This window comes from Melanaphis sacchari, unplaced genomic scaffold, assembly GCF_002803265.2.
Source record: "Melanaphis sacchari strain LSU unplaced genomic scaffold, SCAv2.0 Contig28_pilon_pilon, whole genome shotgun sequence".
Lineage (NCBI taxonomy): Eukaryota > Metazoa > Arthropoda > Insecta > Hemiptera > Aphididae > Melanaphis > Melanaphis sacchari.
The window spans coordinates 1,816,507-1,841,913 of NW_020271162.1; the positions used below are offsets into that span (position 1 = coordinate 1,816,507).

General features: G+C 31.3%; 1 protein-coding gene across 1 annotated transcript in view; it reads left to right on the forward strand.

The window, feature by feature from the left end:
• The first annotated feature begins 13,085 nt into the window (after positions 1 to 13,085).
• The window catches only part of LOC112595590, a 50,096-nt gene continuing 37,774 nt past the window's right edge, over positions 13,086 to 25,407 (forward strand). Inside the window, exons 1-2 of the mRNA XM_025340853.1 lie at positions 13,086 to 13,355; positions 23,802 to 24,305. Of these exons, the coding sequence (XP_025196638.1) occupies positions 13,086 to 13,355; positions 23,802 to 24,305 (774 nt within the window). The remainder of the gene's footprint in view (positions 13,356 to 23,801; positions 24,306 to 25,407) is intronic.

Below are 25,407 nucleotides of genomic sequence, written 5' to 3' on the forward strand. Positions count from 1 at the left end.
GTCAAAAATGTGAATATTCTTGAAAGTTAAACTTTCACCCGCGTTATAGGATATTTAAGTTAAATTAATTCTTATAGCCCTCTTGATATTTGTTTGGAAATTAAAATGTATGAGTGTTACATAAATATTGTAATAAATGAAGTTATTTTTGCTAGAAGAATTTCATCTAAAAAAAAGATATATATATATTATGTTAATTTTTAGATGGCTTTTATTTTCATACGTTTATTTTTTTTTATCGTTCTAGTTCAACTAGTATAAAATTATGATTCGTAAATTTTGGTACTTGAATCAGTAAGTAACATAACAGTGGATTTTAACGAATGACTTTTTTTGTTTTATTACTGCTTAACATATTATAAATACAAAAGTTACTATAACATGATTGTTTTCAAAAGAGTAACTAAGTATTCAAAAGGTTATCTGTGTTACTAAAATAATTGTTAAATGTTTAATTTTAGATTGTAAGAGGAGCGAGGTTAATATTGGTTTAATGATATTTTTTGTGTTTGTTATGTATTTAAATAGAAAATTTACTTTATTTCAATATTAGGGTGGTACTTGGTAGTATATTTTTGTATTTTAAAGTATATTATTTCCATTTATTTTCTTAATAACTCGAAAAATTTAATAAAAAACAGGGAATTGATGGGATTATTTTACAATTGTTCTAAGTTTAAATGTTAACAAAAGTGCAAATTTAAACCAAAAATAACAATTTTCCTCAATCAACTTTTTTAGTTATTTTATTATAATTCAAAAATGTTAATTTTAGTAATTTTTCAGTATTATTTAATATATTGAGTAAAAAAGCGAATCCTCATAATATTGTAAATAACTCATAATATTATTTCTTAAAAATTATAAGAAAAACGATATTTAACTAGATCTACCTATATATGTTAGGCCGGAATTGACAGATACGCAGCAGATAGCTGATAGGTAATTAAAATATTTGAGTAACACTAACCTATTAAAATACTAAGTAGGTATTTAAAATTATTAATTATAGTATCTTTTAATCAATTACGATGTAAATATGGAATTTATTGTAAAAACCATATCTAATGTCCTATATATATACCTAAATATATTTTCATATTTTCACCTACACACTAGGCGTATTACACATAACGCTGTTTAAACTATTTAAAGTATTATACTTGTATAGTTAATTAAATGAACAAAGCCTAGGATATGAATTTGTTATCGGTACAGAGAGTTTTCGATATAAATTTTTATTTACTTAGAAATAAGTAGATAATAAATTAATATATTATATTGTTAGTTAAGTATGTATTACAAATGAAAATAAAAATACGTGCCAAAATATTTAAGTAATTATTATATATCTAGATACAACTATACACAAAAATCAACTACCACTCGAATACTAATTCTAGTATAATATTTACTACCATCTCTATTATTCCAACACAAACTATATTATGCTTTGTTATCGGTCACGGCTCAGTTTTGATTCTAGATAAACCTTAGTTTATAGTTAGACTTATTACGTTTATTATCATTATTACCAAAAACAATAGGTTACATCAGTACATCACTGAATTTTCAATTACATGTTAAATTTAACATAATTTATTATGTATTATAAAGCCGTAATTATCTACTTAACAAACTGTTAAAATCTCATGAACGGGTTGAACATTAATATTTACATTTGTAATAGTTGTTTATCATATTGGACTCACGAAACCTAATTTTTAAGGCTTATATTTTGCTGACTATGCGTATATTTTTTATGCTGGTTGGTTATATATATTCAAAAAATCTGTTGCATGGTAATAATAAAATTGCGACGAATAAAAAGACGAAAGTTTTTAATAACTGCATAAATATTTAATATTAGTGTTTTCAAGATATTAATAACTTAATTGCCTATATTATGCCGATTAAATATGTCTGAAATAAATGTATATTCACTCTAATAATCACCTAAATACTGAAATAAACAATAGAAAATATTTTAATATAAATAAATATTCATTATTTTAAAACAAGTTTTTGTTCATATTAGCTTATACAATTTAATAATCCATAATTTTGGATTTTCTCATTTAGTTTTGTTGTAGGATATTGAAATAATTATATGTCTACTAAACATTTTATGAGCTTAATTTTCTTTTTCTTAATTTTCATCAGATAAGGATAGGCGATATTTTTGTTACAGATATTTACAGTTTGATAAAATTGTTTCAAATGGCCATCAAAATAAAAAAGTCGATTGTTTAGTTTACAACTTATATTCAGACTTAAAAGTTCTTGTATTAGTAAATATTAACATATATTATAAATATTAAGTGTTATTATAATATATTTACTGATTATTTCAAATATATTTTTGTGTCCCAATATACAACTAGTCAAGGCTAATTATTAGTTAGATATACAGGTAAGAAATATTCAACTTATATTGAGTATATTCTTGTTAACAAAATATTTAACTCTTATAATAACGTAATTGTACCACCAAGTATATGATCAAAACTTTATTTTTTGTTTTTATTATTTTTGTAGTGTATTTGGTTTTATATATAATATACATGAATATATTTTATTTGATTACCAGAAAAATGATATTTAAAAATCCACATAAATACACAATATATTTATAATATATTTAATTGGTAATAATCTAATAACTGATTAGTCAAACATTTTAAAACAAAATAGTTTACTTGTTAATTTTTTATCAATAATTTAAGTTGTCAATTCAATATTAACTTAAAGAATTATATTGTAAGTCATAATTTGTAGATAATATAAAAATATTAAAAGTTTACTATTAACTAATTTTAATTAAACAATGGTATAAAAGTTTAGAAGTATATAATAATAAAAAAAGTAATAAAAAATAAAAAAAGTAACCACTCTGCTGACTGCTGTACAGTAAGTGTCGATTGTATCTCGTTATTGACTATTGAGTAAGTTACTGTAATGTATGTATTAAATTTAATTTAAATACAACGATAAATCATTTTATAAAACCAATAAGCAATGATTATTGTATAAACATTTGATGAATAGAGCAAATTACGGTTTATAGTTATTCGTTTTAAAATTACAGCAAAATAAGAAAATCGATTTAGTCGTTTTTCTCGTTTTTTTCCTAATTTTGTTTTTCTCAATTTTTTTTAAGGAAAATACTGTACATTTTTTACTCTTGACCTCCTAAGTACCAAATAGATTTATTTTTCTAACAGAAAAGATATTAAAGTTAAAAATCATGGAATTTTTATCGTTATAAAAGGTGATGATAGCCACACCAACATAGAAAAAATCCATGGCATTCTAAAATCAATACATTATTAATTTCAGAATTACTATTCAAAATCTAATTGCAAAATCTATAGTATCGATATAAAATAAAATGTATTTATAATTATTGATTGTCAATTGTTTTTTTTACTCTTAGCCATTAAAGTACCTACTCTGCGTATCTTTTTGTCATGATTAATGAATAGTGTTTATTTTGTGTAGCGTTTATAGATAAAGATAATAGATAGAGATTTAATCCGACTATTAGATATTTAATCGAATGTGAGAATGTGAAGGGAAGGAGGAGACTTGACATTTTAATCCATTATCAAGATTATGCAGGTTTCACGGCGTATAGTCATATACGTGTATAAATTAAGTAAATAAATAAATTATAATAAAATATATGCTCATTTTAATATTATGAATCTATTTTTACTGCAAAATATGTATCTATTATTTATCTGTATAAATAAATTTATTTTTATTTTTTTTAATATAAAAAAATTGAGAAAAACATTTTAGATTTTGATAACATATTTTAAGTATTATTTATAATTAATATATGTAGTATTTGATAAGAAACATAGACATGCGTATTTAACGGTTTATCAGGTATACAATAGTATACTATGTTAATAACCGTTATGGAATAATAGAGATCATAGTAAATGAGATAAATAAATATTCACGTGCAAGTTAACAAAAAAGACGTAGATATTAGTAAAAAAAATTAATTCTAGTAAAAAAAAAAAGGTTTGTCGAATTGTTTCAATAAATACCAGCTGATTACTTACTAGCATTTAATATTATAAATGTTATTGACGAACTAAATTTTTTAAAGAGGTAGCTTAAAATGTTTCCTGAAGATGTCCAAAGTTTCCTTCCTAAATCTTACCGATAGTAGTATCCACCAAACTTATGTTTATACATTTTATAATGTGGAAATGTGGAAATTATTAATAATTAGATTATCTATCTAGATAATAGATATTTCAATTTTTAAATAAATGGTGTTTTTAATTGTTAAATTATTAGTGTGATCTGATATTTCCTATACTTTTATGATAAAAATAAAATGATTGTAAAATTAACTTAACATTTTTTTTACAAGAATTTTTAAGGTTTGCCATTTTGCGAAAATATGATGATTATTTTTGAAACGAGTTTAATACTAACTGAAATTTGTCAGAGTCAACTTATTATTTTCAATTATCGTATAAGTTATATGTTTTTCTGCTCATTAAATTTTCAACGCAAAATGCAATATACATAATATTGTTTTTAATTTAACGAGCTCCACTCAGAATTGGTTTTCAAATGTGATGATTCATCGCTTTCAAATCTAAAATAACAGCAATGTAGATCCGTCCAAGTGGTCTATACTCTTCATGCGAGCATTGTCAAATATATTATACAGCGTGTTTGAATTTTATTTGTTTATTTACTTTTTATTTTTTAATGGTTTTTAATTTAATGACAATATATTTTGAAAAGTAACTTTTTTGGTTTAAAATATGCATCCTCGCGTGCTTTCTGTTCAGATACGGTTTTGTTTGAAAATGTTAAATACGAATAATAATCTAAATTTACTGACGTCGTTAATTCCGCACTAGTAATTTTTTACGATATTTTAACGACAGGAATATAATCGTGTTTACCTATATTATAGAGGTTCGTGAATCGTGATGGTATATAATAGTAATGGTGTTTTAAAAGGACAGAAAAAAAATATATAACCTAATAATACCTTAAACAAACGGGCATATAGTATAGTATAAAATGGTATTTATATATATATATTATACAATATATCATACCGTATATACTGCGCGTACATGATTATACATTTGATATACTTACACAATACCATAAACTACAGTATATGGCATTTATTAAAATTGTAGAGACTCGCTGATTTTTCTTGATATTTTTATTTTATGAACAATAATAATTGTTCATTTTATAATAGTCTCTAAAAATGTTCACGCATACGATTATACTATAATAAATAACATAACCAATAACCACGTATAAATAAATATATTATACTAAATAAAATATAAGGATTTAAAATTATAATATTTAATATATTTTAAAGATGAGTTAAGTTTGACTCTGTCTTTGAGTTTTACCGAGCTTACAGTTTAAAAAATATATTAAATAATTATATTGATATAGATTTTATAAAATTTCATCGAGACGTTTTTCAGTGATCAAAAAAAACAATGATAGAAGTTGAAAATTTTATGAATGGTAAATTAGAGATACGTACCTACTTTGTCTAGCTGTTTTGGAATTACATTGACGAATTCATAGTGATAATGTAATATTGATATAATATGTTGATGTACAAAATATATACTTAAGACGTATAAAATATTATTATGCATAATATAATATGTATTGAGGTAAAGTTATTAATTAGGCGTAATCGATTGTATTAATGAGCAGAATATATTATAAGTGTTCAGATACCACGACGTGCATATATACTGTTATAACATATAAAATTATTTAAATTTAATTAATAAATCGTTTTAATCGTTCAGCGCGTTACGTAGCTTTCACTTTATACGGTCTTCTAAATTAAATTTTTAAAATATATAACGATCACGATTTGTATAATATATTCAGTGTCGTATAAAATATAGTCGAATGATTGCCATGGTATAATAATATGCGGTTCGGAATGCTCTTTTTAATACTGTAATTGAAGATTTTTAAAAATGGCATTAAAGATCGGAATTAATTAAAATGTTAGTTCACAAAGAATACTACTTTACCTACACAAGTAAATGTTTTAAGTGTTTTCAAATCTCAATCCTTAAGTACTGTTACATATCATTATGCATTTGGTACTCGTAATGAATATGCTATGATAATATTCATGACATTATTATAGTATAGCATTAAAAACACCTCCGATTTTTTTGAGAAAAACGATTGTTGTACAGGTTTTGTTTTGCACATAAACATCATTGTTGCGTAAGTAAAAATCTAACAATAACAGTGGAACATCGGGAGTAGAAAAACAAAAATTCGTGAAAGCTCACCAAACTCGTAATTTTAATTATCGATTGTATACATATTACCTATACAGTATGTAAGGTATAGTATTGATCGATAATTGCAGACGAGGTCGCATTCGTGCCGTTCTTATATATATTATCACCCGTCGTCCACTGCCACTCTATACCATGCCTACCGCATATATATACATAATATACAACATAATATTATACCAAACTGGTGTGTTTGGTCTCGTTTCTCCCACCAGCACGACTGGACAACGGCGGTGAACCTGTAGCGCGAGCAAAGTCCTGCAGTCGTGGCTGGCGGCTGTACCTACGGACGGACGGACGGACGGACAGACCGACGGCAGTATGCGCGACTATCGACGATTATCGAATAGCCGGTCCATGTGTATACATATATATATATATATAATAATAATATAGGTAGTATATTATATATTATACTTATACCGTACAGTTTTAGGAGTGTTGATACCACGCACGGGATCTGTGGTGGCGGGTGAGAGGGTTTTGGGGGTCGTGACGACCTAATTATTTTCTATAATTAAAACACGCTTTGCGCATTATACGTCTATACAGTGTAGGTACGCGTATATATATATATATAGGTACGTGCATAATCGTACGTATATCGCACATATATTATTATTACGTGTATCAATTCGAATTAAAACGAATACAGACTCGGAGTACACGGTATAATAAACTATAATATATAGATCCCTCTTTCCAGTCTCTGCGGATATAGGTATATATTATATTACATACACATAAAAGTATTTATTATAATACGCGCGTAGTGTATTCATCAAACAGGTATCTGTATTGTATTCCTTTCAAATCGACAAATTTTCCATCGTGATAATAATATTGTACACAACAAACTGAATTCCGTGACTGTTATTATTTTTCATTATACGTGAAGCGCTCGTTATTAGTATTTTTTTAATCGATATATACTCGCCGTATTTTATTATGTATAATATGTAAATTGTTGTTCTTGATCGTTTTAATCAGCGGTCGAATTCAACTGTACATAATATTTGTATACATAAATATAATATTATGTATAACTTAAACGTCACATCACGGAACTTAAACGTTTGTTTGTAAAACATGCAGCATGATATTCGTACACGCGAAGTTTATAATATTATAGTGTGTATGTGTGTGCGTGTGTGCGCGCGCGCGTACATAGTGCCTACTACCTAATATAGCTATAGGTATTATTTTCGTGCGCGATAACTTCCATTCTGACGACAATAATATTAATAACAAGCGTGTTTGACATAAAAAAAAAAATCGTCCATGTAGACGTGGTCACTGGTCTCTGGCGACTTAGCACGCAACGGCATGGCATCGCACAGCATCGTTTTCCATAACTGTTGTTTCAAAGACAGTCGTTTTACTTTCTACAGATAAAAATAATATATTATGGGAATTGAAATGTAGATACCGGGTAAAAAAATTCCGATCTCAAATGAATAAAAATCAAATGATTATTAACGGTTAAACGTTTTCGGAGGTTTTCCTTCACATGGTTTTTAATATATAGGTACTCTTAATATACCTAATGTTAGATTGTAATTTATTTTAAATTTTTTTAAATTTTAGAGTTTTGATTTAAATAATTAAAAAAGTAATACTCAATTACTAAAAATAAATAAGTAGGTATTATTATTATGAATGTTATGAATTTATGATACTGATATTGAACTACGATGTCAACGCACAGAAAAGTAGTATTGAGTCTCTGAGATTTCTAACACTCGGGAAAAATAATTTTTCTTGAACATGGACCAAGGACTACATTTTCCTTTTCCACTAATACCATGTAGTTTTGTGACAAATATTACTTAGTTACTAAGATACTAGATTAATTTTCTTATTTACATTTTTCTACGTGATAATAATTGTTTTTTAATGTAGATGTCCAAGTAGTCATAGTTCAAATAGTTGGAGCACAGATTCCTATAATACAACAAGTAATGCTTACAAAATTTTTGATTTTTATTATTATACTATTTAAAAAATACTATAGTTAGATACAGTAGATGCTGTTTACCGATTAAACTCATCTTTGTTGAAGACTCTACTAACTGAATGAATCAATAAGTTGAAAAGTCCATAAATAAATATTATTACGCATTGTAATAAAATAAATTTAACATGGTAATGTAGGTACTTATAAATAATAAATACAATGTATTTCATAATATGTATTCTATAGATACTAAATATCTATGTTATCATTTAAAAATGTAAGAACTCTTAAAAAATACTTTTTTTTCAAAAACGTAGTTTCGTAATGACATAAAATTATGTAAAAATTATTTTCAAAAATAGTAATATCTTTCAAAGTGTAAAGTCAAAGAAATTGTAAAAATCGTCAAAATATTTGCGTAAAATCGAGAAATATTCATATTATTGAGAAGTATGCATTTAAAAATATACATTGACTATATATTAACCGGTGTAGTGAGTTTAATGAATAAATATTTTTCTGTGTGTTATTATATATGTAAACCGGCCCGCTGCAATTTGATTCAGATAGGGTCCAAGAATAAAGTAAAATAAATATTATTATACATTGTAATAAAAAAAAAAAAATTAATTTTGTAATATACTTATAAATATTCATTATTATGTATTTTATAATATGTATCTATATGAGCTATGTTGCCATTCATAAAGGTAAAAACGGTAAAAAATAAAATAGGAAAAATACATTTTTTTCATTTTTTTTTTTCATAATGACATTAAATTATGTAAAAAAATGTTAATACTTTTTGATGCATTAAGTTAAAAACACATTGTATTAATCGTTAAAATAAATGCTTAAAATTGGGATTTATTCCCTTAAAATACACAAATATTATGCCGTGAAGTAAATTTAATAAATAAATATTTATCTATATGCGATAATATATATATAATATATATATATATGACCTACAGTTTTAGTCTTAATGAGTTAATTAACTGTGAGTCTAATCAGTAGTGTATACAGTACCTATTTATATTTACATACCTTCAAAAATAAATGAAAAAGTAATAAATAAATTATTATATATTATTTGATTTTTAATTTTATTTCACAATTAATTGACAAAAATTTTGAAATAGTATTATATGTCTTTGTGTAATATTTGTACCTATATTTTAATTTTTATTATAATTAAAGATTATAATATAATATACATCTATTTATTGTAAAGAAAAAGTTGTAAATATTTCGAAAAGATAACAAAATGCAATGCGCGTTGAATTAGTTAAAAATTAGAAGAAAAAAAATGATATTAATGAATGTTTGTTTATGAAAGCATTATATTTAAATAAAAATCCTATAACTATTTATTGTTGTTAAAAGAATTTAAAATAGTAATGTTTTTGATTTCTAATGAAACTCAAGGTTTTTCCTCTAAATTTTTGCTTGTGGATACTCTTGCATTTAGACTGGCTAAGGTCGCTAAGGAGGTACGAATGTATAAACAGATAGCTTGCATTATATGAATGAATCTTAATTTTTTAAATCTAACTTCAAATTAGACAATTTTGAAAATTATTTTTGATTAAATATCGAGTTAGGTAATTGTGGTAACAGTTGCTCGATTTAAAAAAAAAAACGAGAAAGTAAAAATGTCGGCTTACATCGCGTGCATTTATACTTGATACTTGTTTTAAATAAAAATTTAAATATATTATATACCTACATCCAATTATACATTTTTTTCGCTGATTCTTTTATCATGACCTTGAGAATAAGTTATTGATCACTATATATTTATTCTTAAAATCAAAGAGAAATCACTGAAAACAAGTGACTTGCCGAATTAAATCGATTAGGTGAAAAAAAAAAATAATATACATACTTATCTGTTGTTTACAACTAATTTAGTATATTGTTATTTTTTAAACAAATGACCAATTTTGAAATAGATAAAATTTAAAATATACGATTTTAATATTTGAGTACCAAAAATTAATCTAGTATAACACATTTAATCTCGTTGAATATAGGTTAAGACTACCTACATGGACAACACGACTGTTTATCAATACATTTATATAAATGGTTAAATTAAATTAAAAATACTATTTTATATATTGATGAATAATTCCCATGGTAAAATTGTTATTCTTGCTTGGCTGCTTGTAATAAATTATTTAATCCTATATTTATTTTATTACGCATACGTTCAATAGTGTTGTACACAGTTATTTATGTTCATTAGAAATTATTATTCTACGTTTTTGAAAAGTTGACAAATTATTTTAATTATAATATAATCAATATCATATTATAGTCACACGTTACTAATACATTTTGTAAAATATTATACTTAAACGAACGTATAATTTTTAAATCACTCTTATTTGACACGACGTGTGTTGTCGATTATCTTTTCAATAAAAATTACAATTAATCAGCATATCCGATCATCGTAGCATAGTAATGTAGTTTATTTAAAATTCGAAAGTAGTTTGAATTTAATTAATTATTGCGCTGTATAAATAAATTTTAAATTTCGAACTGATGACACGGCCGATTAACAAAAAAAAAAAACTAAAACATATCTTTTTAGAAATTATAAATTTTTTTTAACTCACATAACTAGACTAGCTTTTAAAATAAAGTTTGTAAATTAAACAGTTTTCTATGTAGATAAATGCAATCCATGTATTATGCTTTTAATATAAAGTTTAAATAGTAATTACATTTTACCGACATTATAATATTCAGCGGTAATCGGTACGACGTGTAAATATATTGATATTTTATAATAGTTATAGGTACAGTTATAATCGTATTATCTTTGTTGAATATTTGCGAATACGCATTGTTGATGTTGATAAATCTTAAACGTAAAATAAATAGCTATTTCAGACAAATCACTGCAAATTTGCATGTATGTGTGATTGTACATTATTTAGCTATATACCATAAACAATACATACTCGTAATAAATCAAAGATACAGACGTTTTGCTAATTACTATCGTTATATTACAATAGCTATAGTTGTAGGTATATAATATAATATATTATATGTAATAGTATTATAGGTATTTCAATCGTACAGCATTCGTATGGGCATACAGGACAATTGCATAGGTTATGTGCGTACTGCATAATTACTACACTATATGTACGAGATGCAGTATAGCGTGTGTAAATATGTAGATATTGTATTTTAATATACCTATATATCTACTATATACTAATCGTAATACACCAATACGTAATTAATTTCACACCGTTCGTTGATGTCGCGACACGCGGGACACGCGCGTAAGCATTACCATTACCCGTTGGCTATTATATATATATATATAGGTAGGTGCGCGTCTGTGTATTATAATAATATTGTAATTTGTAATAGGTATGCGGAATGTGCGAAAAACGGAAACTGCACTCGCGAGACACACAGACACACGAGGAAGAATACTGTCGGTAAAATGATGTATATAGGTACGTGTTTACGTTTCCTCCTCTATCTCGACTCGCGCATCGTCGGGACGTCGCTATAATAATATAAGAAATGTGACTTTATTATATGCCATCGTTATCCCTACTTTCGCAATTTAATAAATTAAAACGTATCCATATAAACCGTATCGTATTATATATTGTACGATATCGATATAGTTAACTAAATAGATCGACGATCGGTATTACATTATTACACGGCAAACTAAATCTTTCCCCGCGCCCCCGCCGCCGCTGCGCTTCGGGGCATTATTCGCCGCCGCCGTCGTGATCTAGCGGGCGGCCTCGGGCATTGCCTCGCCGCCGCAGCCGATGACGACGACCACCGCGACGCGAGCCCGCGAGCCGGTGACCGGCATCGCCGCGCCGCGAGGCTACCCTCCGCACCGCCACCGCTCGTGCACCACGGTCTCGTTATACTCCCACCACCGCCGGCATCGCCGCCGCCACCACCAACGGCCACCACTACCGCCACCGCCGCCGCCACCACTACTTACTACACACTGTTCCATACTACCAGAAGCACTGCGCCGCTCCGGGCCAGGATATACTCCCGCCGCTTTTTGCCCGTGGTCAGACGTTTGCCGCCGCCGCCGCCGCCGCTGTGCCTCTAGCAAGAGCCGTCCTGCCCGGCAGTGTATCACCACTTTTCACTAGTAGTAGGCGGTAGTTGTAGTGCATATAATATATAGTTGTCACGATCGCCGTTTCGAGTGTCGCGTACGTATAAAATTCGATCGCGCGTGTGACTGACTTTGATCCGACGCGGTTTTACTCTCGTGCGTTGTTAATTATTTTTTTATTTTTTCTCGACCCGAACGTCGTCGTCAATATCGTACATTTGCATTTACCTAATCGTTTTTGTCGAACCCGGTGAAATAATAATTTTCCACTTCGCCGTCCCTGCAAACGGCGCGCAGCCTGCCGTGTAGCAGTAGACGTTAACTTTTCTCCCGGTTTGTAATCCTGTGCGCCGCGAAATTTGCACGAAACGCGTAGTGTGCCGAGCGAAACGTACGGTATCGAACAAATACGAGGTAAAAAGCTACAAAACGTTCCGACCGAATATTAATTATTAACGTCATTCCGCCGCCGGCCGCCGCTGCCGCCGCCGCATGTGGAGGTTACACATGCGGCGGAATCGGCGGCCGCCGCAGAGGAACCCACCGGCGGGACGGCGATCTCTTCGTTGCCGTTGACGCGCTCGCCGATTATCCCGCGCTGCACCGCCGTCGGGCACCAGCGGCCCCAGACGCAGACGCCGCCGCCGCCACCGAGATGACCGTCACCTCCGCCACCACGATCACTGCTGCCAGCAGCAGCAAATGGGTATGGCGGCCAAGATGGACCAAGTGGACGGCGACTTCGTGGTGTCGTCCGACATTCTGCCGTCGGGAAGTCCACGAAGATCGCGAGCCCGTCGACCAACTACCCGCCGGCCGACCGAGGCCGGTTCGCCGACGTGCAACGCAACAGTCGTCGTTCGCGTCGTCCAAGTTCGCGCTTGCGATTGTCACTATGCTCATGATGTTGACCGTTGCGGTGGAGGTAACGTATAATTTTTTCCACAAATAATTCCTCGCCGTACTCGTATTGTAATAATTGTACCGATAGCACCTGGGTCCGCGGAGTTGTCGTCGTAATGGAAATTATACGCAAACTGCATAAGCCAAATTTCAATTCAAATATAAATAAGTATATAATGTATGCCCATAGAATAAAATTCCACTTTGTACACGATTAAAATCCAATGGACAAATTATTATACATTTCAGTTATTTTTTTTTCGAACCTCAAGTATCTTTATTATTTTTGTACATTACATTATTTAATTAACACTTTTTTCTCCAGAATCATTTTATAAACTATATGATAATAATATGTCATATAGTTAAATTATAATTTTTTGTTATAATAATACAGTCAAAAATATCCCAGGGAACGCAATGTTACCCTCAGCTTACTGTGCGTCCTTTTAATTCTTTTATTTCAGGTCTGTTTTCGTATTTTACTCCGGCCATTTTACACATCTGTATGTATCAAAACAATATTATAGTTGTTTTTCTGACACATGTCGTGTTGTGATGAATCCGTATAGGGACACTAATAATAATTGTACCGTACGCTAAACGTACAGTCGTACAGAATTTATGGAGAAAAGTACACGGCAATATAACAATAACGGTTATTGTATATTATTTTACTATCGCAGATGAATGTATGCATTTACGACGACATCCGTCGGATACGAACTTTACTCGTGACAACTACTTTTCGACTTATTTATTTCCATTTTTTATTATTATTGCTACGATATTCTTGGGTGTATGTAATATCTATGCGGCGTTTGTGACATGTTTGACGCCGTGTAAATGACGTACGCGATATGTGCGCGGTTTATGTGGCACGCATTTACACGCGCGGTACCTATACCTATAATACATATATTTTATAAAAAAACTTATTTTTTTATAGTTCTCATCGAATTGCAGACGCTATCCACGATTGCAATATATATCGAGTTTATGGGGGCGATGGGGTGGGGGGCACGGCAAGTATACGTATACACTGGTCGTTTGACGACGGGTTCCCACGACTGTCGCCAGCCGTGTGTATTTAAATTAAACTAAATTAATATTTGTCGTAAATATCAATTACTGCTATCTCTGTAGTTAGACATAATAGTATAACGTGTATATTAGTATAATAGTGAGTACATATAATAACAACAACAATAATAATTATAACAATAATATTAGTAATAGCCAATAGGTAATAATAGTATATTATAATCGACTCAATATATATTATGTTTTAAGTACATAGGTATATAATAAAAATAGTATTGTCCACCTATCTATAGGTTAAAATAACTATGCGATTTTGGATGCTTAAGTAACGACACAATACCATATTCGTTTATTATAGGTACTGTTTTTCACATTTTTTCTATATTTCTAATATATTTGATTTTTTTTCTTTAAATTCGATTTATCATAATATATCAACCATGATTATTGATTTTTATTGTATACACAATTAGGTGGCTCAATGATAAAACGCGGCGGCTATATACAAATAATTTCTTGTGGAGCTGTCAACATTGTAGTATATTTACGCGTATACCCTGCCGTTGCATTATACTATAGAAATTTATCGGGTGCGGTGGTTTGTAGTTGTCAGGGAGTGGCGGATAGATGTACATACTATGGATATGTAGGATCGGGCGGCGTGGTAGCCGAATAGTTCTTTATAATATTATGGCTTATCTGTTTGTTTTAAAAATCAATGATATAAGTAATCAGTAGTGTGTGACACCTGCACCGTCGGAGCCGAATAATAGTATAATTTGTGATATGTGACGGGTATTTTTTTGTTTGCGTGTATGCATTGAATAATGTTGAATGACTTGAGCGACGTTGGTTATGTGTAGGTATGATACTCATACATTGAATAATATTGTTTTACAGACGTAATATTTCTCATTCATAACTTTTAAATTTATAAAATTATGCAATATAAACTTCGTATTTCTACACAGAATATTACCTGTATGTGATAAATATTTATTTTCATTTCAGTCTCATTGTAAATCTATTTTGCATCATATATAGGTCTTTGGTATTATTTGAAATTATGTCAAAAATAACTAGATCATAATTTTTATTTATACTTTAAAAAAAATATAATATATAGGCATATTAAACATATGAAAAATATACATTTATAAAAATATTTAATAATAATGAGAGGTTAAAATGAGAGTGAAAACTATCAATGGATATTTGAATAGGAAAGCTATTGAAAATGTATATTTGGGTAGTATTAACCTATTTTTAGAATTTATTAGAATGACATATTTTGACAATTTTTTTATGTATCAAACATGGCGAAGAATACAAAATGTTCGAAAAATAAGAAAACTTTTTTTAAATTAATAATTTTTTTTTAGTTATGTCAGTGCTTAAATTTTTTCTCACCCAAAAATAGTTTGTATGAGTTAACTGGTTTGATAATTATCAATAATCTTCACTTCATCAATTTTTAATGTTTTAATAGAACTTTAGCTACTATAATTTTAAGTAGTTTAAATAAACGAGTAATATTTTATTGATGTAAGTTATAGTTATTATTATTTTAAAAGCATTCTATTCAATTTTTTTACTTAAATTGCCTTTTAACTTTTGTATTTCAGTAATTTTTTTTACATTTTTCAAGGGTTTTTCAAATGTTTTTCATTAATCCTAAATTACTAACTTTTCTTAATTTCAACTTAATATAATTTAAGAATTTTGATATTTTTAATTGTATTTGATACTTAAAGGGTATATATTTGTTGTACGAGAATAATAGAAATCATTTAAGCAATTTAGCCGGAATATGAAATACATTCACAATTTCGATCGAGAACTTTCATTAAATTTTTCGAACAATATTATTCAACAGTTATTGGTTATTTATTTATTTTTTTTTTATCACAAATATTGTTTTTTTGTAATTTGTTCATTTAAATTGCTTAATTTATTTAAAGTGTCTGAATATTACAAAAACAAATATGTAAAAAGCTCAAACCTAATTTAAATAAATATTGATTTTTTATGTAATTTTATTATTTTTTGTTCATTCGATATCAAAAGTAGTACTCACAGTTAGATATATGCCATAGTATTATAAAAAACAAATATGTTAAAAGCTTATATTTACCTAATTTAAATAAATACTGATTTTAAAGCAGTTTTATTAATTCAATATCGGGAGTATTAAATAATATTAAAATATTTACCAAATAATTTTATTATTTAATTAAAATACATTTTTTAATCTTATTTTATGTTATCTGTCAGCTATGTTGATACCACTTTAACTCAACCTAGAGGTAATCACATTTAACGGATTTTACTGTTCATTGAAGCAATGTACAATATATTTATACGATTAGTTAGGTTTATAATTTTATAATATTCATTTTTGTCAATTTTCTGGTGAATAATAATCTGATTAGGTATTGAAATTATCTAAATAGTATAGATAAAAGTTGTGTAATAATAATAAAGACTATCATTTATATTTATACCTTTTATACATTATATTTAATATGGTGTTTGTATTCTTATGTAACGAATAATTGTTGTTGTTAGATAAGCGTTTTCATTTTAGTTATATCTTATATTCTCACATACATAACGGAAAATTAGAAATGTTATTATTTTTTTCGTTTTATTTGAAAGTTGAAGAAAAAATTTAATAATTGTTAGGTAATTTATTTTAGCAATAATGATACTTCTATATTTTAAGTACTTACTTTTAATGTTTACTTCGATAAGTTTTTGAATTTTAGTGAGGAGGTTTGTTTTTCATGGAAATATTAATGGATATAATTATATAAAACAAAAAATGTGTTGTTTTTCGAGTAAGTACAATAAACGCTGACTGGTCAAATTTAAATTTATCCATAAAACTAACATAAATCAATCTACAGTGTTTTGAAATTTAAAGACTAATTCTGCATTATTATTTGAGAAGCCCTCTAAATACGGAAACCCGTGAACAAAATAAAATTAATTTATAGAGTAGTTTAACTCTAGTATAGGTAGATACAAAATATTAATTCATCACCCCTCGTCGGACATATATGTTTGTCTGGTATACATATTTGTTAGAATTTGTGTCATGAAGTCCATTAGAAATTTTTCAAAATATTGTCTAGAAGACTATAATATACTGTAGTGTTAGTCGTGTTAGCCGCGTCACTTAAAATGGTCGATCTATTCGTAGGTATATTATTAATTTATACTTATTTAATTACGTCGCTGCCTCCGATATCTGAGTTTTTTTTTAAGTTTCGGTTATTATTACACACGCACAAGACGATAGCGGTTTAATACGCAAAACGGTGTACCTATATCTCGCGTGAATTTCATCCCGAACAGCCGCTGTATATAATTACGCGTACTGCCTGTGCGTGTTGTTTTTGCGCGAAACAAATTCGTGTGTATAATAATAATTATTATTTTGGTCGATAAAACGTTTACAGACACACACACATATACATATATGATATATACACGTTTAACCGTACTTGCGTACCGGTTCAGTCGGGTGGCAGTATTTTCCCGCGATCGTTTAATAAATTTCTATATAGAACCGTCGACCACGTACCTTCTCTCGCTGTATAATAATAGGTACCCGTTGCAGCATCATCATCGGCGACAGCGGTTACCGCAAACTAGGTTTCTTTCTAGTCCTCGTTCGTTCGTTATAACAATGTAGAATGAATAAATTTATGTTTAATAACAAACGTACCTACCGATATGTGTGTACCCAATGGCTACAGTTGTAGTGCACTCACCGATGGCGTAACTAGACATTGATATATATACCTATATCCGTGATGGATAAACATTTAGATGCGCCCCTCCCCCCCCACTCACTGTCGATCACCGTCGCGAAGTATAAAAAGTTATCCTGTTAGCGTATATGGATCATGGACATTAGAGTACTCTATTAGGACACTATTGTGTTCGCGGTAAAGATACGTGTACAGATACAGACGCATAAATTTATATGGATTAGTTACGTTGCGAGCTGCTGCGATGGATGTTATCTCTGCGTGTGCCGACCGTCGCGACACGATCGTCGTGAAAGATACACCAAAGAGATTTCTTAAATAGCCCGTTCATATATATTTATATATAAGTTTATTATAACATTATTCGCGTACACGATAATACTACGGCTAATATTCAAAGTAAAAACGAAACGTTTATTTCGTATATTTCTTCGTATATTCGTATATTGTACATCGCGTGCGAATTATTGTTACAAGTGTTTTAACCAACAATAATAATATTATTATTGTAATGTATTAAATGGACAGTTGTAAAAAATGAATAAAAAAAAGTTAACAACGGATCTTGCGGTCGAGCCCTATAGGTCTTCGGGTCCCCGTAAAAGCGTCGTGCTAACACAAGTCATGCACTCGCGCCGCACCCTAAACGTACTATTGTGTTACAGCACTGGTACAGCCGCGCGATGTTTCGTCCGGACACGTGTGAATATAATATTATATCGCGGCAGGGGAACGACGAAGACCCTCCTCGGCAGCAGTCGGCATACGATTTCGGGGTCCAGAATACAGTCACTATATGATATAAAATATCATGCGGTGCACAATAACATCGTCGACGACGACTGTTTTTTTACTCGTTAGTGTATCGATTTTTTAATTTCAGCAAATGTTTACTTTTCACTCGAACACATTATCGCGATACAGATGACATGATATTGAATAATATTGCGTATTAACAGTGCTGTATTGGGCGTCTAAAATAAAATTATAACTACGACGGTTGCATATCACGCGATAACATCTGAACACTCTTCACGAGCGCGCCGCGGGCTTTGCCGTCGAACGGTCGCCTAACAGGGTGGGATTACGTACGCTCGCCGCTGTACACTACTGTCAACGGTCGCCGCCGCCGCCGAAGCTGTTGCGGGGGGAGTGACTTTCGTTCTGTTGTCTCACGGCTACCGCCGTAACTTTTCGCCAGGCCACGTCCGCGGTACACGCGCATCGTCACGCCGCCCAAGCTCCGCCCAAACGCGGTGGTACCGTCAAAATGTTTGTGTACCGATGCGGTTGTAAGCCCGGCCCTCTTACCGCCGTCGCGCAGTCGCCGTGTATACTGCGTGCGTATACATCACATTATTATTATTATTATTATTATTATTATTACCATTATTATTATATACCGTCTATTATTCTAAAAAAAAATGTATTCCATTTATTTCTGTTCTATTCTCACGTCGTCCATACAGAAGCGGCGAGCGGGGAGGGGGGCGAAGTATTTTATTCGTCTCGCCTATTACACACGTCATTGCATTTCGCCCGTATCTATCTGTACAACAGCCCCACTCACACTGCAGTCCGACCATCGCTCCCGCCGCTCGGTTTGCCGCTTTTTACATTATACTTTGGACGGACACGCATAGTTATATTCTCCGATTTTCCACGGTCCACCGCCGTCCTCGAAAATCATTCGTAATACTCGCTACTGCACGCGCGTGCATATAATAATAATAATAATAATAATAATATACAGGTAGGTACGCTTTGTGGAGTGCACCAAGACGACGGCGGTATACTTAATATTATATATTATTTATGATGATATCGCGAACGCGAATCATCACTCCTATATACCTAATATATAGGTATACGCATTCCTACGACGTCCTCTTTGCGAGCGCGCAACGAAATTCGGTTAAACGTCGTGTACATATATGACTACGACGACGTCGTTTCCTATAATATAATACATGATATAAAATATAATAACACGGTATAATAATATATTATATTGCATCGTTGTGATGTGCGCGCAAGTTTCCCGCCGAGTCGTGACGAATAATAATATATGAGCTGCGCGGGGGGACGGCGAGGGTTAGGGGTAGGATGACGAGGAGGAGGTGTACGCAACAAGCAGCAGCAGTAGCGGAGAGATGGATTGCCGAGCGAGAGCTTGTGGAATATATACCTATACAAGCGCGAGCGCGCGCGCGCGTTTACACGCGTTACGTGGGCGGCGGACGTGGTGGCACGCACGCCCGGACCGCGTGGCAGCCGCCGCAACGCCGCTGACCGGCTGGCACGCAACCCGTTGTCGTAGTCGTTCGTCGTGTAGGCCATGTCTTCGTGCGCCAACACCAGACACACCGAGCGCACACACATACACACACGACTTTATACACAAAACTCCGCACGACGACGTACATTTTTTTCCCTGTACAAGACGCTAAGCCGCGCAGTCTTGTAATAATAATAATAATAACAACAACGCGATTAATGCGGCGGTCTAGCGTGCGTGTTCGTAGGTTAGGATGATTGTTTGAACGACGGCAAAGGAGAGGTTCACGCGATCGTCGGCGAAAAATATAGATACTTTATAATCGAGCACGCAGACGTATTTTTACGTTTTATATCGTACATTGTATTATGATATAGGGATACCTATGCGTAATGCGCGTAGATTTATTATCACTGTGATTGCATTACTCGTATTTTATACCTACGAAAAATGGGACGACGTGTTACCGCGACAAATTTTTTTCCCTTCTCAAAAACGCCGTGCAAATGTTGTAGATGTACAAAGTAAAAGGATCGCGTGTGATTTCCCGCACAGACACGCGCTGTCTAGGTTGGTACGTACGGATGCAGAGGGATCTGGCCGTGCGGGATGACCGATATTTATTTATTTTTTCGTTTGCCTTCTCCTCCTCTCTTCGTCACCACTATGAGAATTTACTTATAACAAATGGCTAGGCCATCGCACACACTGTATATTTTATATGCATGACGTTGATGATGATGACGATGTCGGTCCGTTTAGCGTGCGTCGGCGATCGACAACGACGAGACAAATCACTCGATCATTTATCATTTTAATTTTTATTATTATCGCGTGTGAGTGAGTGTGTATGTGTGTATGCATGAGCTCGTCCGTCGTGTCGTCACGTATAACAATCGTTTTCGTGCCCCCCGGTCTGCGTCTTGCCTCCGATGACCCGAAATAAAGTATCTGACAATGGGCATACACTTAGTTATTGTGTTCGCGCGCGCGCTTCATTACTTATATATATATGTGTGTATAGAGAGGCCTGCAGGTAGTGTCTAACGACCATATATGCGATAATTAGTTATATTACATTGTAACGGTGTTGTATTGAGTTCATTTTGTGCACAGTTTAAATAAGTAACTACCTGTATATAACTTGTAATATATGAAGTAGCTGGGATCGGATACCGAGGAATGTTTAGTGTTACTTCCTGTCTACCTCTTAGAATAATTCCTGAATAAATAAACATAAAAGAACCTAAATATAACACCACAAGTATTAACTATATTATAGTATTATAAGTATTGTAATAACAAGTTATTGTTGTGTCGTTTAGTGGTCTATATAATAATGGCTTTAAAGACAGGATTACTGTTGGAAAATTTATGTGTTTTTAATCACCTACCATCTACTGATCAATATATCCATTATTTACAAAGAAATTTTATATGGTTTTTCTTTTATGTATAAAATGGACAGGAAATCCACAAAACTTAAATGGGTATCTATAGTATATATGACTATATAGAATAAAAGTAGAGACGGATTTCTAAAGGTCGAATAAGTATTATTGTTGCTATAAATAAACTTATTTCTAACTATGTATACAAAAATGGACTTAATAAAGGTATTATACTATATGTGGTATTGTTAATGTATTTTATTGTTCATGAAGTCGTTTTGTGCTAAATCTAAAAGGTAACCATTTATATTAACATTTTTCAAAGACGGATTTACGAATTCTATTGAAAGTGTAAAATATATTTTTGGTTGTAATCATATCAGTAAACTACTTATGTTCCAGACATTTCGCCATTTAATGTATAATTTTGTATTTAGTCATATTGTATTTAGTCACAATAGAAAACAATTTATTGAAATCAAATATTTCTAGTAGTACTTATTTAGTGCGACCAATTTGTATACAGTTAAATTTAGTTATGTATCTAAATTGTATTAAATGAGTAGTGTCATCTTTAAATTTCGATTATTTTTAATTCAGTAATTTAATTCTTACATATTAACGATTAACCCGTGTGAATAAGCTATGTTAACAAAATAAAAACCCAAAACATAAAATCTTAATTAACACTTTACCTAACTGCCGTCTGCTACAAAAAGGTAATCCTGCACTACCTACCTCGTCATTAGCGTAACAATATGGAGTTTCATGAGAAACTATTTCAGCGCCGCCGTCGTCGTACAGCGCATTATTAATCACTGCTGTTTCGTATCGTACAGTTCACGGCTAGGTATATGTGCGGTGGCGAAACGCCGATTATTCGAATTATCGGAGTCGCCGCCCTGACGGGTTAACGGATTTGATGCCCGTAGGTATAGCGGCAGAAACGATATAATTATACCACCCCCACCCGTTAGTAGCCGTTACCACATCAACATGAGATGAGATTTTAGAGTTCGTAGGAGTCGATTATGTAAAAGGTGCAGGTTGGTAATGTACGTGCACTATATTACGTATATTATAATAGTATAATATTAATATAATATATTATGTTGTAGTGCTATAAATTCAAAATGTTTAGATATCTCTAAAAAATCTATTTCAATCTGCTTAGGGATTCATTAATGTTATTCATTAAGCCAAGTTCACTACAACTACGTAGTGTAATACCGTAGTATTATATATTGATTGGCCATATTACAATTAATAATAACTATGATATAATTTACTAACCGTTATCTATACCGTGAAATATTCAGTGTTGGCATAGCTAATCAACTTTTGGACACGATACGATGCCATCTATGACTTAATCCAGTTTTTCTCTTAATACATTTTCGCTATACTTAATTCATATTGCGCTTTTTGCTTTCATTAATTTTGTAATGATCGGCTATATACATACATGTATGTATAAATTCAGCTATATAGATATATTATGTTTTCGTTGTTTTCGTTCATTTAATAAGCTTTTACAATATTTGTTAGAAAGTCGTATCTCATACTCACATCTCACAAGATACAATTGACATCAATATGATACAATCGATACCACATAAACATAACCGATACCATAACCGATACCACTATTATTGTTATAAGACTGTAGAACGGATCAAAAATATGACGTTTGATGGTCACAACAATGTAAATCGTTATAGTCGTATAAATGTAGTTTTTTTTTTTTATCTTTACACCATTACCGCCTATACTTTTAGGGATCTATGACGGCTGATCGAGCAAACTGATTGGTTAGTTCGTTGTCCGTGTCCGTCACCACGTGATCCTCTATGTTTATAGTTATTGTTGTTGTTGTTATATAACATTTATTGTATTCACGTATCACACTAATATATATTTTACATATCATATTATGGTAAATGATCGATTTTTCTTAACGTTTTGCACGCACACAGGACGTCCGGGCACTGGGATTCTTCGAGCTGCAAATATTGGAGATCGAAAATTACCGTGGCCAACTGGCCACAGGCGAGTGTTGTGGCAGCGATTCCTCGTCGTCCGCCCAACAGCAGCCGTCTTCAGCACAGCGCAACACGCTGCAATGTACTGGCGCACCGCAATGCAACACACTATTTCAGGTGTGTTTACGCGAATACCAGAGTCGACAGCAGCAGCAACAACCATCGGGTGGATCGTCCTCATCTGCGTCGTCTGGCGGTAGAGTGGTCATCGGTGACGACGAATTTTCGGCCATGGGTTCCAATCACCACCAAACACCCAACTCGCACCTGCACCACTGCTCCTTTGGAAACGTCACCAGTCCCGTCCTCGGCGGCAATTCGTTTACGTTGGGCGGTGACGCCGCAGCATCATCATCGGACACCAATTCGCCCGCGGACTTTAGCAATCGAGGTGCAGCCGGCGGCAACTTGGCATTACAGTTTACGTTCAGCTGGACCGTTAGTATTAAACTATTTATATCATATTATTATATTATTATTATTATTAATCGCGGGGATCGTTAGCCCATGTGCTTTTATGTGCAATCTCGCCAAACTATTTTTTATGAGAGATGACCTGACAGTATATCTAAATTTTTAAGTATACTGGCACCAGCTGTTGGATTTAAAAAATTTAATTTTGCACATTTTTATATTATATCGAACTATTATTGTCTTTTTTTTAGGATTTTTAACGCATGTTCAAAGCACATTTATAAAATTTAAAAAAAGTGAAAAAGTACGAGATTAAATTTTAAAGTGCTTCTATTGAATTTGAATTAATTTATGAATTCATCGGCTGATTTTTATGAATAATACCCGCGGATGATCCTGATTTTAGATTGTTACTAAATAAGATTTTTATGATAAAAAATATTCAATTCTAATTTTATTCTACTAATCGTTTAACAATCATTTTAAATTCAATATGAAATTAAAAATACGTATATTTTCACTCGAAAAACAAAACAATTTCAAAATATGGTTTTTTCAATAAACGTTGGTTTGAAACGATTAATGTTTTCAAAAACGACAATAGCTTTAAATACCGAGCGTCTTCTTTAATAATAAAAATCACTCGGTGTAATATAGACTTATGTAATAAAAGTATAATTTAGTCAGATTATTTTGATAGTATATTTTTATAGTTTTAATAGTATATTGGTACACTTATCGAAGATGTGGATCTATTTAATGTGACCGTAATGATACGTTATGTACGTATTGGCCGTTCTAGCATAATACATTTATTTTGAAGATGGAATAAAATACATTAATATTAATTGGTTTTTATACGTACTATTCACAAAATATTCTGACAATCGGTATTTCCAGGAAATACCTACTATTGAGTTATATAGGTGATGAAATCATTATCCTACTTCACAAGTCACAAATAAGTTTTATTTGTGCTCTTTAAATATATTATTATTATCTATTATAATATATTGTTGTATAGAGTGGCATTGGTGGTATTATTTCTATACGCCACACAGTTATTTAACGAGCGGATTCGAGCCTTTTCAGTTTTTACAGATATGGTAGACGATTAGACAAAGGT